This window comes from Benincasa hispida, chromosome 11 (genome assembly GCF_009727055.1).
Source record: "Benincasa hispida cultivar B227 chromosome 11, ASM972705v1, whole genome shotgun sequence".
Lineage (NCBI taxonomy): Eukaryota > Viridiplantae > Streptophyta > Magnoliopsida > Cucurbitales > Cucurbitaceae > Benincasa > Benincasa hispida.
In genome coordinates, this window is record NC_052359.1 from 83,644,712 (window position 1) to 83,664,272 (window position 19,561).

The window sequence follows — 19,561 nt, forward strand, 5'->3', positions numbered from 1 at the left end:
TCCATTTATATATGTGTGTATATATTAAAACATGATTGTTGATCCAAGTCCAAAATGGGCTTGTACACAAATGGCCTACGGATCTTTTTTCCCTCCATAACTTGACACTAGGGTCAACGTCGGCTCTATTAGGTTCGGAGTCAATTTCAAGTCATTTTTAGCTGTCTCACATTTTAAAATAGTAAGTTTTATATATAAACAAAACAATAATAATAATACAAAATACAATATAATAAACAAAACTAAATTGATTTTATAAATATACATTCACTTATTTGGGCATGTGAATAATTTCCCAATATGTTTTCACCATAGACTAAAAATTCTTTACATTTAAATTCTGAATGATATTTGAAATGAATACATCAATGTTTATGCATCTTCAACTCTATAATATTGCAGCAATGGAGCTTTGGATGAAGATTCCAATCCACAAACACCTTCTAATTCCTTCCATTCTTCTTCTTTTGCTTTTCCCCACAATATGCCATAGAATCCAATTGATATTATGATTGCTCCAATTATGCTGCACAAACATTTAGAAACATGGTCACAAAAACCAAACATTTTATTAATGTTATTAGCAGCACAACTTAGATAGGTCATGATCAGTATACCTTAAATGGATTGAGGCACAACCTCTTTACGAATATGTTAAATGTTTAAGTTTCCAAATCTATATGTCAATGAATTCAAAAAAGAGAAAAAACAATACACAAAACTATATAGAAGGATCATCATTCAAAATTCAAAAATTGTGATTGAAGCTTTGTTTACAAAATATTCGGATCACCAATACTAATTTGTTTTGATCTCTAATATTGAGAGACTCAATGTGCGTATTTATTCTATTTTGGTGTTAAAACTCATAAAATTTATAAATTACAATCATGAAGTCTAAATTATAATTTTACATGTCTCTCTCTACTATTAACTCTCTTATATGAATTAAAGACAAAAAAGGTACCTACTAAACAAATGTTGGTTGATTTAACCCAACATAAATTAGATTAATACGAGAAGGAATATATATATAGAGAGAGAGTTAGACAAAATAAAACCACACAGTACAATATATTATTAAAATAAAACCACACAGTACAATATATTATTTTTAACACCCTATATCAATCAAATCTTTTAATTTCTACAATTTAATCTAGTCCATCTTATTTAAATCAACCAACACTTATTTATCAATCAGGTATGTCATATGTCATTATTAGGTTAGTATTTTTGATAATTAAATTACGTCGAACCATATATTTTAAAGTTTAGATACTATCAAGAATAGTTGACCTTCCAAGATGAAGATCATCACCCAGGAGAATGGCACCCATAGCAGCAGCAATAGCAATGGACAATGGCCTAAAACTAGACACATAAACAGGGCCCTTCAAGTTTAGTCCCCATGTGTGGATGGCAGCCACAAAAGACTGCCCCATCAAACCCTACATATATAAAAACAAAAATTGGTTTATTTATTTATTAATTAATTACAAAATTAACCATATATTAATAAATATAATCATTAATTTTAATCTTACCGAGTTCAAAATTAATAGAAAACTGATTGGATTTGTTAGCTTCCAACCGCTGATTTCTGTTTCTGCTATCAAACAAATTGGCGCTGTTAAAACTGCCTGGATAACGTAGTATACTGCCACCACACTTACCTCATCTGGGTAAATTTTTATGATTTGGGTCTGTCATTTTGTTAAAATCACTATTAGAACAATATGGACTCTCATTTTGGTGCAAATATTACTCTTTTATTTATTTATTTATTTATTTTTTAATTTTTTAATCTTAGACCAAGTCTAAACTTTTTTAAATAATAATATCTCATGAGTAGAAATAGTATTTATAAACTTAATTTATAAAAACCAAATTGTTATTGTTGTTTGATAATTGTTTGGGACCCATTTGGTGACCATTTTGTATTTTGTTTTTGTTTTTGAAAATTAAGCCTATATCACCAACATTTTTTTTATCACGATTTATATCATCCTTAAGTACAATGATTCAATTCTTAGCCAAATTCCAAAAACAAAAACAATTTTTTAAAAGCTATTTTTTTCAGTTCTCAAAATTTTGACTTTGTTTTTCAAATAATTGGTAAAAAGTAGATAACAAAGGAAGAAATTTGGAGGAGAAAGTAGTGTCCATATGCTTAATTTTAAAAAATGAAAACAAAAAACAAAGTGGTTACCAAACAGGGTTTTGATTTTTGGTTTTTAGTTTTTACAAATTGTGTTTATTTTACTCACAATTGCAAATATTTACATGAACTTTTGAATAACCAATTTTCAAATTGAAAATAAAAACAAGTTTTTGAAAACTATTTTTTTAGGTTGTTCTTTGATAACTATTTGATTTTTTAATTTTTAGTTTTTGAAAATTGTACTTGTTTTCACACAATTTCTTACCCGTTTTAATATTCGTTATGTAAAAATATGAACTATGAACAAATTTTTAGAAGCAGAAGCTTTTTGAAACTAATTTTTAGTGTTCAAAATTTGACTTTGATTTTGAAAACATTTCTAAAATATAAACAACAAAACATAAAAACTAATAGATGAAAGTGGTGTTGGTAAGTTTAATTTTTTAAAACCAAATATAAAAGACAAAATGTTATCAAATAAGGCCTTAGTTTTCAAATTTTTGTTGTGATTTTTCTCCTAAAATCTAGACAACAAAACATAGAAATCAATAGATGTAAGTGTTGTTTATAGCTTAATTTTAAAAAACAAAAAATTATGATTCCATTTGGTACCATTTGGTTTTTTTTATTTTTGTTTTTAAAAATTAAGCCCATAGATACTACTTCCATTTCTAAATTTCTTCATTTATTATCTACTGTTTGTCATTGGTTTAAAAAACCATTTCAAAATTTGAAAACTAAGAAAAAGAAGTTTTAGAAAATTATTTTTTTATTTTAAAATTTGGCTTAGAATTCAACTTTTGTACTTAAGAAATATGTAAAACATAGTAAGAAATATAGAAGAAATATGCTCAATTTTCAAAAACCAAAAACCAAAAACAAAATTATTACTAAATTGGACCTAAATAGTTTCCAAACATTGCAATTTTAATTTTTTTTTTTTTTTTTTTTTTTGGCTTTTAGTAGTTATTTTGATTATTCATTAAGTTTATGTTTATATACTTAAAACGTTGAAAAAATGTTTTAAAAAAGTGAACAATAAAAACAAAGGGAACTAGATATAAACAAACCTATAAAAGAAAAACCATTTTTTTTGTTTTTTTTCAAGAATATTTTATAGTTTAGGAATAATTAGGGAGGTGTTATTTTGGAAAAGAGAATTACCTGAAGAATGTACCAAAAGGAGTTGGAAAGGTATTGAAAAACAAAACAAAGGCCACCCATTATCCAATTGGGCTGTGGATGTGAAGAGCCCAAAGGGGGATTTTGATAAAGGCCCAATTCTTTTGGGCCATGAGAATATGGGTTTGATATGACAATTGGGCCTTTGTACAAAACCACTACCAAAGCACCTGATATGGACACTGCCGACCCCACTATTTTCACTATGCTGCTGCTTCTTTTCATATCTATCTTTTCCATCCTAACCATAGAGAAAAGTAGTTTAGAGAGTTATTAACTCCAAGTAAAGTGCTTGGAATTTAAAAGAAGTTAGATACAAGCTAAATATATATGCTACATGGTCTCTAATCTTTTAGGCAATTCTTGATTTGGTCTTGGTCAATTAGAGCCCGAGAAATGGATATATGATTAAGTTATTGTTTTATTAATATATATTAAGAATAGGAGTGAGCATGGACACTCAAGAAACTTATCCGAATGATCGAAATTGGCCGAACCGAACATTAAAAGTCGAATTTTCAGCTAGATAGGTCAGGGTCGATTTTTTCAAAACACTGAAAAAGATCGTCCAGCACCGATCGTCAGTTGCTCTGAACCCGACCGCTACCAACCCATTTTTTAAATATATATTAATTAAATATATAATATAATAAAAAAAATAAATATAATATATTAAATGTTAGTATAATATAAAAGGCCAAAAGTTAATAATAATTGGCAGATGATAAGCCCCAACTCCAAGGCCCAATCCACCTCACGAAAATGGAAAAATCTGAAGGAATTGAATCTTGCAACAGAAACTTTGTGAACGCCTTGCATTTCGCAATCTGAATTTTACATTAAAAAATTCAGTATACTAAAATAGAATATAAACATGTAATAGAGCATGCTTTAGGAAAATGATTAGAACCATTCTTACTTTTGTAGATTCTCAAGCTTCACGAACACTCATTTACTTACCTTAAGATGGGAAGGAGTGAATTCCATCTTGCATTATTATGTTCCTAGCACCCCATTCGGTCTTGTCCCTAAAATGGTAGGCATATAGGATCGGGGAACTGGCCATCCTCACCCATACAAATCAAAAGACAATCCCTCGTGAATAGGAGTTCATAATATACTCGGGATTAAAACTAAGTTTCCTAGGTCATTCTATTGAAATAGGAATCTAACTAGTTAACGGTGTTACATCTAGTGGTTACTATTTTGCGGCCCAATCTTATGTAAACTCATTGCATAGAATACCTCCACTCGCATGTCAATTACACGAATGCATTGGATCATTGTGTTTGTATCATACAAAGTGGGTCATGTCCATAGTGTTACCAGGATGAGGGACCCAGCCTTATCCCTATACTATAGTTCCTTCAGGCTGTATTTTGAATATTGATCCATGTATGTCTTCACATACAATTCAAGACTCACAAGGTAGCTTTGAATGTTAGTTTATTGGGTTTAGGGTTATTAAGACAAAAGTAAACAAACAACACAAACAATAACATTTATCGAATTAACATCTATAATTCTTATTATAAAGAGGATTGTTCATCAAGTTTGGGAATCTACAAAGGTAAGAATAATTCTAATCTTTTTTCCTAAAGCATGCTATATTACATGTTTATATTCTGTTTTAGTATACTTAATTTGTTTATGTAAAATTTGAATTCGGGATGCAAGGTGTTCACAATACTTCCGCTGCTGGATTTGATCCCTTCAATTGGCATGAGAGCTAATTTCTTGCATCTACGTTCTTCGTATTTTTTGAAGAAACAAAATCAGTTTAGAGGTGGGTTTAATATTCTGCATTTGGAATGTTTGAATGTCGGTTTGCAAGATTGGATGTTTTCGATTTTGGGATGTAGATTACTTTTAATTTGATTAAATTGTAAGGGTCCATTGTATTTTTTGGGCAATTTAATTATTGCTTCAAGTCTGTAAATCCATGTCAGTCGAAAGAGAAATGGTGAAGAGATTGGAAAGAAATGGAAGTATTCGGGGCAAGTTCAAAGCCAAAAACGATGTGAACAATAACCTTTTGCTGCTGAATGTCACTACGTTGCTATAACAACATTGCAATGCTACAAGGCAGATGCAACACAAAGTAGTCGTAGCATTGCAATGCTGCCTTCAGCATTGCAATGTTCCAAGTTTCGATGGAGTGCCGGCGGCGCGCGCAAGGACGGTTCAATTGCTGCTATGACCTGATTCCCTTTGTATTATTTAATTAATATTAATTAACTAAATTAATATAATAGTTATATTAATTTAATCAATTAATTTTACATTAGGGTGCCAAAATCAGTCTAATTTTTGTTGTTAAATTAATTTAATTATGCATTTGGATGGATGTTTAAATTAATTTTTAAATTTATATTACATATTGTATGTCATATAGATTAAAAAATACCCACCTTTGGATAAACATGTACATGCATCATAAATAAATATAAAGGATTATATTTTATAGATGTATGATGTATCACGATATAAGTGTTATGTTAGTGATGTATGATTAACCTAAGCATGTCCATGCATCATACTATATATTAAAATTTTTATAATAAGTAGTAAAATGATGTACGTGAATGCTTGTTTTTTATGTATGACTTATATAAGTATTATATTTATCAAATGAAAATGGAATTTGCATTGAGCATGACATTACTTAGATAAATATAATTATTGTATTTAATCGATGTCTTTCGATGAAAATTTAAAGGTTTAATAAAGCGTTAAAATATAAGTGTGATAGTTTTAATGAGATAGTTTAAAATCTATAATCAAGAGTTTAAAATCTATAATCAAGAGTTGCATACAAACATAGGTTCAAATTAATTTTAAATAGTTTAAAATTAATTAAGCCAGACCTATGTTTTTTCTAATGGGGTTAGGAATAGGTTAATCTTTTTAATTTGTTTTAATAGGATTAAAATAAATTTAATTAAAAGATTAAATTTATAAAATAATTACCCATAAAAGATCTTTGTCTAAGGAAGGTTTTGTCTAGGATGGGATATTTAAATTGATGGAAACGGAACACCTCTACCTGGGAACCAGCCTAGAAGGTGAATTGGGCAAATATTTTATAAGCATGCAATAAGTGATTGATTTAATTAAAAGAGTTTAATAAATGAAATCAAATCTTGTTAAATTTTTCAATATAAATGTTATATTGAGCAAATTTAAAAGGACTTAGATAAGTTCATTAGCCAAGTTTTAACAAAGTATAATAAAATCCTAAAAATATTAAAATACTTTAGTGGGAGGATGTTGGTATATGTGATATATCAAAATTCAACTCTCACGTCCCTAAGAGTTCACACCATGAAATTCATGCCTGACTTTGTGTTGCCCCAGGTATAACATCCTTTCAGAAAGTATTTGCATGGGTCAATAACAAGGTGAATGAGGAAAATGTTCATAGTAAGTGGGAAAGGGACGTGTGTCAATGTATCCTACAGTCTCCTCCATTAGGTTACACCATGAGATTCCTATGGTCTGCCTACGTGTCATCCTGGAGCGACCATCCCTTTGGAGGGTCTGATCATGTGGGTTGAATAACGCAAACTCTAGCAATGGATAAGGTTTCTTAGGTTAATCTTCAACGGATGTTTTTTTCCCTTTGATAGCCTATTGAAGCGTACCTCTGAAATCTAAAAATGGGAGGGTCGCACTTACTGGATGAATTAAGTTAGTTAATGAATCCTTGACCGAAATAATGGTAGCTAAAAGCTATAGGAATAAGAGTTATTTTGGTGTTAGTGATTAGCTGAGATTATTTGAATACAAGGGAGGAGTAGCTGATCACTCTTCAATGGTGTTACTCTAAACCTCTGAAGTATCATTGCAAAAACAAAAATCAATATTTTAATTAGGATTCTATGATTACATATGTTTTTGCTAAATTGATTGGATTATTAAGTAATGGGTTATGACAAATATAACTAATACGGTCAATTGATTATTGTATATTTTAGCTTGTCTTCCACAATCATATATTTGCTTAAAAAAGAGAAATTAACCAGTGAAAACTATGCGACATGGAAATCTAACCTGAATACGATTCTGGTTCTTGATGATTTGCATTTTACCTTGATAGAGGAATGTCCTCCAATCCCTACTCGAAATGCATCCCAAGCATTGGAGGATACTTATGACCATTGGACGAAGGCATGAGGCCATGATGTCTTCATGTATGTCTTCATGTTAGATCATGGAGTCCCTCCAGGAGATGTTTGGATAACCGTCCATTTAGATCTGGCATAAGGCCCTCAAGTACATTTACAATGTGTGCATGAAAGAAAGGGAATAAGTGAGAGTACATGTTCTCGACCTGATGATCTAGTTTAATGTCGTTGAAACAAACGATGTTGGTCATCGACGAGCAAAGTTAGGTGTCCTTTATTTTAGAATCTCTTCTGAAGAATTTCTTCAATTTCGCAAGAATGCGGTTATGAATAAAATACAGTCCAATTTGACTACCCTTTTAAATGAGTTCCAAAATTTTGAGTCCCTTATGAAAGGTAAGGGACCAGTAGAAGGAGAGGCATATGTTGCCCATTCCAAAAAGTTCCATAAGGGTTCATCCTCTGGAACTAAGTTTGTTCCTTTGACCTCTGGTTCTAAAAAGATCCAAAGAATAAAGAAGGGAAGAGGAAGGCTCTCGCTGCTGGGAAAAGGCAAGGGCAAAACTAAGGCTGACAAGGATTAATACTTCCACTGTAATGTGGATGGTCAATGGAAATGCAATTTCCCCAAGTACCTTGCTATGAAGAAGAAAGAGAAAGAAGGTAAGTATGATTTACTTGTTCTGAAAACTTGTTTAGTGGAAATGACCATAATGTCTGGATACTTGATTCAAGAGCCACTAATCTTGTTTGTTCTTCTTTTCAGGGAGTTAGTTCCTTCTAATAACTTGAATAGGATGAAATGATGCTCAAGTTTGGAACGGGAGACACCATTTCAGCTCATGTATTGGGAGCTACTAAGTTGTTTTTTGGAAGTAGATTTCTGTTTTTAGAAAACCTATATATTTTTCTCAAAATGAGGAGGAACTTTGTTTCTATTTTCTGTTTAATAGAACAATCATGCTTTGTTTCTTTTAATTCAAATGAAGCGTTCATTATGAAAAATGGTGTGATTATTTGTTCAACTAAACTAGAAGACAACTTATATGTGTTAAGATCAACTGAATCAAAAGCACTTTTAAATCATAAGATATTTAAAACTGCTAATACTCAAATAAAAAGGAGAAGAATTTCTCCATGTAACAATGATATATATTTTTGGCATTTGAGATTAGGCCACATAAATCTCGATAAGATCAGGAAATTGGTAAAGAATGGACATCTAAGCAAGTTAGAAGATGATTCATTACCTTTATATGAATCTTGTCTCGAAGGAAAAATGATTAAAATTCCTTTTAGTGGAAAAGATTATAAAGTTAGAGAACCCTTAGAGTTCATACATTCGGATATTTGTGGTCCAACGAATGTAAAGGCTAGAAAAGGGTACAAATACTATTAGGATTGATGTTCTAAAGTCTCGTGTCCTGTAGTTTGTAAACAGTTTGTATGAATGCTTGTGTTGTATAATATATGATATTTACTTCACATCTTGTATTTTTGCTCAGTTGCTTGTTTTATTTTCTTTACCACAAACCAATAAACATAAAATCCCTGGTTATTTGTATGTGACTCAAGCATGTATGTGGTGACATACAAGTGGATCATGTATTGAGTGATAACCAAAATGGTCTGTAGTATATGGATATAGGAGGGAAATCTTATCCTGGTAACGTTAGGATGCGGCCCGCTTTGTGGAATGGTCACAAGTATTGTGACTTGTCACAGATGGTCTGATCCTGATCATTCGTGTTGGGGACATACAAGTGGGGGCGTCTTATACAAAGAGTTTGTATAAGACCTAACCACAGAGTGTTAACGTCTCGTTATATAACACCGTTCATGACAGAGACTTCACTTCACTAGGATGATCATAGGTAACATGACCTCAATCCTGAATGAGTTGGGAACTCCTGCCATTGAGGGCGGTCCTTTGATTTGTATGGGTGTGAGTGGCCAGGTCGCCGATTCAAACCTACCATTTTGGGAATTCGTCTGATTTGGGAGTCGGAAACTCAGTTACACAAGATGAAATTCACTCCTTCCCCGAGGCAGGAATAAGTAGATAGATAGCTCCCTTAAGGGCTGATTTCGAGGCTTGAATGATGTGGCATGACACATCTTCTCTTGCCTCAGATGAGTTTGCACATATTTGGATTATGTTGTATTGTTCATTAGAGGAATCAGTGGTACTTAAGGAGTGAGATGTAACTACAGGGACAAAACGGTAATTTAACCCAGCTGTACTTACGAGCATCTGTGAAGGGTCATCGTTCGGACGTGGGTTAGTGGAAATGTGTCGATTATTATAACCGATGAAATAAAAATGAAATTGTTTCATCTTGAATCGTTTAATCGTCTGTCCAAAAAGAAAAAGAGATCACGCTGGTGAAAAGTAATCGATCGCTTAAGCATTTCGAGAGCCTATCCGATAGTCATTCTCCGCCTAAACAATCGTCCACCTCGCACCTAAACGATCGCACACTAGTTCCTACACGATCGCATAGCTTTCCTAAACGATCGTAGTGTGTGCCGAGTTTGCTAAACGATCGTATACCATTTCCTAAATGATCGTTCAGTAAAACCTACACGATCGTATAGTTTCTTTTAAACGATAAGCATTTTGCTATGCGATAGCGCCTTTTCCTCTCCCACTTGCTTATCGCCTACATGATCTGGTCTTCCTCCTTCCTCTACCAAATTCACCAAAGACCACGCTTTGGGTTCTCACTCCGAGAATACCCGGGGCTCTTTTCTGGTGGTGTCATCCTCGTTGTGTTCGTGTTCGTACAGTTATGCGTGCTACTGCAGCCGCTTCTGTTGGGTGTTGATAGATCTCGTGGAGGTTTCCGTTGCGTTGAGTTTCGAAGATTGAAGATTGTCTTCAACTGGTATGGCAACTCTCTCCCTCGTTTATTTTTGTTCATAGTATGCCGATAATTAATGTTTGTTTGCATAATTGTACGTTTGAATGTATATTGTTGTATTTCAGTCACTGTGAGATCGGAGTGATCCAAACGCGCTCATGAAACTCTTCGGTAAGAGATCCTTCAATTGGTATCGAAGTTCTCTGATTCAAGGTATGGTTACTTATACCCAATGGAACATAAGTTTGAAGCATTTGAAAAGTTCAAAGTGTATAAGGTTGAAGTTGAAAACCTATCAAGTAAAACAATTAAAATACTTTGATCTGACCGAGGTGGAAAGTACATGGATTTAGAATTCCAGGACTATATGATAGAACATGGAATTTAGTCCCAACACTCAGCACCTAGTACACCTCAGTAGAATGGTGTATCAGAAAGGAGAAATAGAACCTTATTAGATATGGTTCGTTTTATGATGAGCTATGCTCAATTTCCTAACTCGTTTTGGAGATTTGCAGTAGGGACCTACAGTTCACATCTTGAAAAGTGTTCCCTTGAAGAGTGTTTCTGAAACACCTTTCGAGTTATGGAAGGGGCATAAATAAAGTTTATGTTACTTTAGAATTCGGGGTTGTCATGCACATATGTTAGTGACAAATCCTAAGAAGTTGGAACCTCTTTCAAGATTATGCCAATTTGTTGGTTACCTGAAGGAAACTAGAGGCGGCCTATTCTATGACTCTCGAGAAAATAAGGTGTTTGTATCGACAAACGCTACATTTTTGGAGGAAGAGCATATAAGAGATCATAAACCACAAAGAAAAATAGTACTAAGTTAAACTACTGAAGAATCAACAAGGGTTGTTGATGCAGCTAGTCCTTCATCAAGAATTAATGAAGAAACCAGCATTTCAGGTCAATCTCGTCCTTCTCAATCATTGAGAGTGCCTCGACGCAGTGGAAGGATTGTGATACAACCTGACTGTTACTTAGGTTTAACTGAAACTCAGGTTGTCATACCAAATGATGGTGTTGAGGATCCATTTTCCTATAAACAAGCAATGTGTGATGTAGACAAGAACCAATGGGTCAAAGCCATGGACCTGAAAATAGAGCCTATGTACTCCAATTCAGTATGAGATCTTGTAGATCCACCTAAAGGGGTAAAAACTATAGGGTGCAAGTGGATCTATAAAAGAAAAAGAGATGTAGCTGGAAAGGTACAGACCTTCAAGCTAAACTTGTAGCAAAGGGTTATATCTAGAGGGAAGAGGTTGACTATGTGGAAACTTTTTCTCCTATTGCTATGCTTAAGTCTATAAGAATTCTCTTATCCATAGCCATATATTATGACTATGAGATATGGAAAATCTATGTCAAGACTGATTTTCTGAATGGCAATCTTGAAGAGAATATCTTTTATGTCTTAGCCCAAGGTGTTCATAGTTCGAGGTCAGGAGCAAAAAGTTTGCAAATTGAATTGATCTATTTATCGGTTGAAATAAGCATCAAGATCTTGAAACAATAGATTTGATACAACAATAAAATTTTTTAGTTTTGATCAAAACATTGATGAACCTTGTATCTATTAAAAAATTATCAATGATAAAGTAGCTTTTCTAGTACTTAATGTATTTCGTATGCCTCAGCTGTGGGCAATTTAATGTATGTTATGCTTACACTAGGCCAAATATTTGTTATGCAGTGGGAGTAATTAGTCCAATCCAGGGTTTAACCATTAGACTTTGGTTAAGAATATCCTCAGGTATCTTAGAAAAATGAGGAACTAAGCTGGTGTATGGAGCAAAAGATTTGATCATTACAGGATACACCGACTCTAATTTCCAAGCTAACAAGGATTCTAGGAAATCTATGTCAGGATCAACGTTTACCCTAAATGGGGGAGCTTGTATTATAGATTCCACTATGGAAACTGAGTATGTAGCTGCTTGTGAAGTAGTAAAGGAAGTAGTTTGGCTAAGGAAGTTCTTAAGCGATTTGGAAGTGGTTCTAAATATGGACTTGCCCGTCACCTTATATTGTGACAATAGTGGGGCAGTAGCCATTGCTGATCTATTTACGAAGGCTCTCTCTCGACTAAAGTATTTGAAGGACATCTAGGGAGTCTAGGTCTATGAGACATGTACATTGTATAATCTAGGGCAAGTGGGAGATGTGCAATGGGTATATGGATGCCCTAGTTTATTGTATTTAGGGTTATTAAGACAAAAATAGACAAACAACACAAACAATATCATTTATTGAATTAACATTTATAACTCTTTATTGATGACGATCAATAAATAACGTTTACTATCTATGAGTTTTAAGGCATAAAACCCAACAAAATTGGCAGACGATACGACAACTAAACCCAACCGGCCAAACCTTAAGACTTCTTCTCCTTCTTCGTCTACCTCTATAGAGTGTAGTCACACGACTCTTCCTTCCCTAGCAAGTCATGCGGCTCCTCCATCCTTTGTTGTTCCTTCACGCGAATCCTCCTCTCCTTCTTCAGTAAGCTTTTTGTTCCTTTACGCGACTTTTCTTTTCTTTCTTTCTTTCTTTCTTTTTTTTTTTTTGAAGTTTTTCCATCTTTCAAACTTAAAGCTTCGTTTTTTTTTTTACTTTCTTCATATTTTTCAATTTTGCTAAGAAGTTCAAGTATTGGTTTATCATTCTTTGCATTTTTTAAAAGCTCCAAGCTTTTTAAGTTTAAAGATTCGTTTTTCATAAGTTTTTCATATATTTTTCACTTTTGTTTTAAAGTTCAAGTTTTTTATTTATCCTTATTTGCATTTTCTAAAAGCTCTATACTTTTTAAGTTTAAAGAATTAAATTTTCAAAAGTTCTTAATATATTTTTCAGTTTTGTGTTGAACGTCAAGTTTTGATTATCCTTCTTTGCAATTTTTAAAAGTTCCAAACTTTTTAAGTTTAAAGTATCGATTTTTTATAAGTTATTTATATATTTTTTAGTTTTGTTTTGAAATTTAAGTTTTGATTTATCCTTCTTTGCATTTTTTAAATGTTCTAAACTATTTAAATTTAAAGATTTGATTCTTTTATAAGTTTTTCGTATATTTTCAGTTTTTTTAGTTCAAGTTATGGTTTGTCTTCCTTTGCATTTTCAAAAGTTCCAAACTTTTTAAGTTTAAAGATTCTTTCTCTTTTTACAAAGATCTTCACATATTTTTAGTTTTTCGTTGTTTTGAAGTTCAAGTTTTGATTTATCATTATCATTCTTTACACTTTCAAAAGTTCAAAACTTAAAGCTTTTTATAAGTTCTGGTTTTTAAGTTTTGATTTGCTTTGAAGTAAAAGTTTATATTATGATTTATTTATACGATAAATATGGAAGAGGAAAAAGAAAAAGTTATCAATACAACGAAGAAGATAGATGAGGCTACCGTTAAGGTCGATGAACATGAAGAAGTCATTAAGAAACCGACAAAAAGACACAAGAACTTAAAAAAGTCCATAGTTTGAGAACATTTTGAACGGTTGAAAGGCAATTCTAATAACCCTTATATTGGTTGTAAATATTGTGGAGCTACTTATGCATGTCATTCAAGGCGTAATAGTACTGAGACAATGAAAAATCACTTAGATAATTGTAAAAAACACCCTTACCAAAGAATGAGAGATCCAACTCAAAAGAATTTAGCTTTCAAAACAAAAGAAGAAAGTGTTGGGGATGGTCCTTCACAACTTATATGCGAGGAATTTAATTTACAAAGTTGTCGTGAAGCTTTGGCTAAATTGCTAGTTCTAGAGGAATTGCCTTTCAAGTTTGTTGAAAGTAAGAGTTTTAAGAAATTTGTTAGTACATTAACATGTTCCCAAGATTCTAGGTTTGTTGTTTCATCACAATTTACATGGTTAGGGATATTCTGAAGATGTATGTTAATCAAAAATAAAAATTGAAGGACATGTTTGCTAAAATGAAATATAAAGTTTGCCTCACTACTGATTGTTGGACTTCAAGATAGAATGTAAATTATATGGTTGATTGCGCATTTTGTTCATTTTGACTGGAAATTACATAAAAGAATTCTTAGTTTCAGTGCTATTGACAACTATAGAGGGGATACCATCGGGAGGAATATTGAAAAGATTTTGAAAGATTGAGACATTGAGAAGGTCATGACTTTAACAGTTGATAATGCTAGTACAAATGATACTGCTATTACTTATATGATTAGGAGATTTAGTAAGGGGTTAATATATAATGGTAAATATTTGCATGTTAGATGTTCTGCACACATCAAATCTTATTGTATGTGATGCTTTGAAGAAACATAATAAAAGCATTAGTAGAATTCGAAATGTTGTTAGGTATGTGAGATCTTCTCTTGCACGTATGATGAAATTTAAAAAGTGTATTGAAAATGAAAGGATATCTTTCAATAGTGTTGTATGTCTTGATGTTCTTACTAGATGGAACTCCACATATTTGATACTTGAGACGGCTACAAAGTTTGCAAGAGCTTTCGATAGGTTAGAGGATGATGATGTCTTATAGAAATGATTTTCCACCTACTAAGAGTGATTGGGCAAATGTTAGGATGTTGCTTAGATTCTTGAAAGTTTTTTTTTAATGTTATATTGAAACTTTTGGGATCTTTGTTTACAACTTCAAATTTGGCTTTCAATGAGATATGTAGAATTCGTAGTTGCATTCAATCGAATGCTAGTAGTGGAATTAAAATGCTTTCTACTATGGCTAATAATATGAAGGCTAAATTTAAGAAGTATGAGGGGAAGAATGAGAATAAAAACAATTTTCCCTTGTGTATTGTCGTAGTGTTCGATCCTCGTTATAAGATGAAGTGCTTAACATATTGTTGGAATGACCTTTACAGGCCATAAATTGCTAAGACAAAGACCAAGAATGTGAATAATGTTTTGAGACGTATTTTTCGTGAGTACAAAAATAAACTTGATAACGATAGCTGTTATAGTAGTAGTGCTAGTGCTTATGCAAGTGTTATTGATTGTGAATCCACTAACGATCCTCATATTTGTGGTCATAGTTTTCCAAATGTTTTGGAAACAATTATGGATGTGGATGTGGAAGATGAAATGGAAGTCAGAGTGGATCTGGATTATGGCTAAACAAATGTGTTTCAAACTATTGAGACCACAACTTTTGATAGGGAGTCAGAGATTGATGTATACTTGTTGGATTGTCTTGAAAATAGTAACGATGATAGTAATTTTGACATTTATACTTCAGTGGTGGAAACAAAATGAGCATCGGTTTTTGGTTCTTAGTCTTATTAGTAGAGATATTTTGGCGATTCTAGTATCTACTGTAGCATCTGAATTCTCTTTTAATACAAGAGGACAAGTGGTTAATTCAAATTATTGTTCATTGGCTCCAAGAATGGTGGAGGCTCTTGTATGCACTTAGAATTGGTTAAATTTAGACTCAATCAATCTTGAACTTCATAATTGATATCTTGTAGAAATATAAGCTATTGCAGTCTTTTATTTAGAATTATGAGTTTTGATGAGCAAAGTATGCGTTAATATTGTTAAAAATTCACATGGAAAAATTAGCTTGCATCGATCAACACTGAAAATTCCCATTAACCTCATATCATGGGTTATCTTGCGTCTAAATGTATTTTTTTGTAGTGATCGCAGGAATCGATTGCATGTGTTGATCTCAGACCATTGCAAAGTTGATCACATGCGTTGATTTTCATGAAGACAAGTTTGTCGCATGGAATGCTGCAACTACAATGATAGTCGTGATAGAGGATGATCACAAAGTAGGTAGGACGCGTTGATACTTCAAAAGAAACAATAGTGAATGCATCCTTGGGAGTGTCAAAGAGATAAGGTCATGATGACATTTCACCTACTGCGACAAGAATGATTGATTCAAAGTGGGATTACCAATGTTGTCAGCGTTTGAACTCTATAAATAGAGCCTTAGAGCCCAAGTTCAAAGCAACCGAGTCTCTGCCTTAGGAAGATTCTTATGATCATAGATGAGAGTATGGGCAAGACAATCTTTGAAAGTTTTTTATTCCTACAACTCTTTTCGATTGACGACCGGAGCTTCGCCAGAGATATGCTTAAGTCTACAACTCTTTCTGTATTGTATTACATTTTGGCTTAAGACATTAATACATTTTGTAATCAATGCATCTCTCTAGTTCCTTCAACACCATCTCCATCATTTTTACTTTATTATCTTTTACTTTCATCGTAATGAGTTAAGTGAAGATTGCAAGAGTATCACATACTCAATCATGTGGCATAGAGATACAACGCATGTACAAACCACTGAGAGGTGTGCATTGCACGAGTATAGTGAGTGAATCCTCTTTGCTTAGTGTGAGGCTATTGCGATGCTTGTCTATGAGCTGAGTAGCTATAACCAACTGCCCCAGAGGGTCAGCAGTGGAACTCACTAAGCAAAGTAAGCAGTGTTCCTAGAGATAGGAATAATCTTATGCTCAATGTAACCATGCATTATAGAGATATAAGCATGTGGTTGACCACCGAGAGGTGTGCGATGCACGGCGAGCTGGGATTACCCTTGCGACCAAACTTAATGACTTGGTGAAATTATCCCTCAACTCTACTTCTCCATGCATCTCATTACATGTTAATAGTTGTCGCATCTCTACCAATTCTCATAGTCAAACTTCAATTGCTAAGTCTGTTTAGCTAAGGGTAGGAGTACCGCATGGCTAATTAATTTCTTCTTTTTATTTTTATTCACCGCCTCAAACACATTGCTTTACAAGCATTCTTTAGTTACAAGTCCTTGTGTTCAACCTCGGATCATCTCGAGAAACTTATGTTCTCGTTTTACTTGGCGAGAGAGGAAGAAAACTTATGGCAGGTACGCATAGTCATCACATACACGATTAACGCATACTGCATATTCTTTAGATTATCATTTGATCATCGCATATATCATTAACACATATTCTTCTTATCAACGTATGATCAGTGCATGCCACTGATGCATATCAAATCATCGATAAAACAAGAAGTATTTCCTCGCATCAATAATCAAGAGTTTGAAGAAGATGTAAAGTTTGAAGAAGGTATGAGTTTTATGTTTTCTTTTTGTTCTTAATTGTAATTTTTTAATTCTTCTTTTTAATCTCCAATTTCATAGGATTTTGGGTTGTCATTGATGAAGAAAAAGACATCGCCAAGATGAAAAGTTTTAAATAATTATGTTGGTTTTGATTACCTTTTATATTGGAATTTTGGAGTTTGGAGAAAATGTAAAGTTTGAAGAAGGTACTAATTTAATTTTCAAGTCTCCATTCTTAATTATGAATTTTTAGTTTTAATTCTTCTTTTTAAATTTACCTTTTATAAGAAATGATTCCCATTTGGGTTTTATGTTCTAAAACTCATGGTTTGTAAACAATAACCAGATTCTGTTTTACAATAAAGTTGTTATTGAGATTTATTCAGTAAAGATATTATTGAATATGTGAATTGCATTTAAAAAAAAAAATCTGAAATCCAATAAACTAACCCCTGATTATAGCATGAATACTCAAACTATATGTGGAAACATAAAAGTGGATCAAGCTCGAGTAAATAGCCAAAACGGTCTATAGTATAGGGATAAGGCTGGGTACCTTATTTTGGGGACACTATGGATGCAACCCACTTTGTATTTGATACAAACCATGTGACCCTATATCGTTTATGTAAAGACATGTGAGTGGAGGCGTCCTATGCAATGAATTTGCATAAGATCGGATGGTGAAATAATCATTTTTACTTTATAACACTGTTTACTGTTAAGATTGACTATTTCAATACTATGACCTAGCTAACTCGATCTTAATCCTGCACTAACCATGAACTCTAGTTATTTGGGATTATCCTTTAATCTGCATGGATGAGAGTGGCCTAAGTTCTCCGACTCAATAAACCTCCCATTTTAGGGATAAGATCGGGTAGATAGCTGAGGACACAGTCTTATAAGATGAAATTCACTCATAATAAGATGAAATTCACTCTTACCCCGATTTTTAGGGATAGTAGATAGGTTGTTCTCTTAAGTGCTGACTTTGGCTCTTGAACAAGGGGCTCCAACCTTTCATTGGCTCAAGAGGGATTAGGTTTGGTGGTTGGACCACAAACCAATTGTTCATTAGAGGGTCAATGAGATTGAAGGAACAAGATGTAATTATAGGGGTAAAATAGTAATTTTGACCAGTTGTAATTACGAACAACCTGTGAATGATCGATTTACTAATTTAGGTTTGGTGGTTGGACCACAAACCAATTGTTCATTAGAGGGTCAGTGGGATTGAAGGAACAAGATGTAATTATAGGGGTAAAACAGTAATTTTGACCAGTTGTAATTACGAACAACCTGTGAATGATCGATTTACTAATTATGGTTATATCAAGTGGACAGAAATATATCTACGGTAAGGAGATGCAGCTATTGGGTTATAGTGGAGTGTCCTGGTAGTTAACGAATGTTGATTAACTAGATTAAAGAGTTTAGTCGGTTAATCTTAGATGTTGGAGCTCATGATCTATAGGTCCATTAGGTCCCCTACTAGCTCATATCAGACTAAACCTTAGAACAATGTGATTAGAAAATTTGAAATGTTCATATTTCTAATTTAGGAAGTAAGCATTAATTATATTTGATATACTTAATGATACTTATTGTTTAATTATGAATTAAACAATATAGAGAGTTGAAAATATTTAAATATGATTTAAATACATGAATAGGATTCATGATCGAGATTGGTGTTAATTATTAATTTAGTATTTGATATTAAATTAATATTATTAAATTAAATTGTTTAATTAATTATTTAAAATTAATTTTATAATTTAATATTTGATATTAAATTAATATTAATTAAAANATTAATTTTACTTATTAGAATTAATTTTATTTAAAATTGGTTTTTAAATTAATTTTAAGAAATTTCATTTTGAATTTTAGAAATTCAAAATTTGTTGAAATTTAATGGTAGTGGGTTTTTCTCACATTTGGACCTCTTTAACACCTCAAATTCCACTTAATTAGTGCTTAATTTGGTGTTATTTTGAGATGATTTTGATTTTGCATGTTTTCTTCTTTAAATAGAAGAAAGTTTGCTTAGATTTAAGCTTCTTGGTTAGCTTGTGAAGTTGGATTTTTCTCTCAAAGTACATAATACTAAAACTTCCTCAAACTCTTTTAAATTCCTTTTCCCTTTCAAA

General features: G+C 32.5%; 1 protein-coding gene across 1 annotated transcript in view; it reads right to left on the reverse strand.

The window, feature by feature from the left end:
• Positions 1-230: 230 nt before the first annotated feature.
• Positions 231-19,561, reverse strand: part of LOC120091753 (WAT1-related protein At5g40240-like) — a 32,002-nt gene continuing 12,671 nt past the window's right edge. The window contains exons 4-7 of the mRNA XM_039049872.1: positions 3,329-3,587; positions 1,548-1,706; positions 1,300-1,451; positions 231-526 (exon numbers count right to left, since the gene is read on the reverse strand). Coding sequence (XP_038905800.1) covers positions 373-526; positions 1,300-1,451; positions 1,548-1,706; positions 3,329-3,587 — 724 coding nt within the window. The 3' untranslated portion in view covers positions 231-372. The remainder of the gene's footprint in view (positions 527-1,299; positions 1,452-1,547; positions 1,707-3,328; positions 3,588-19,561) is intronic.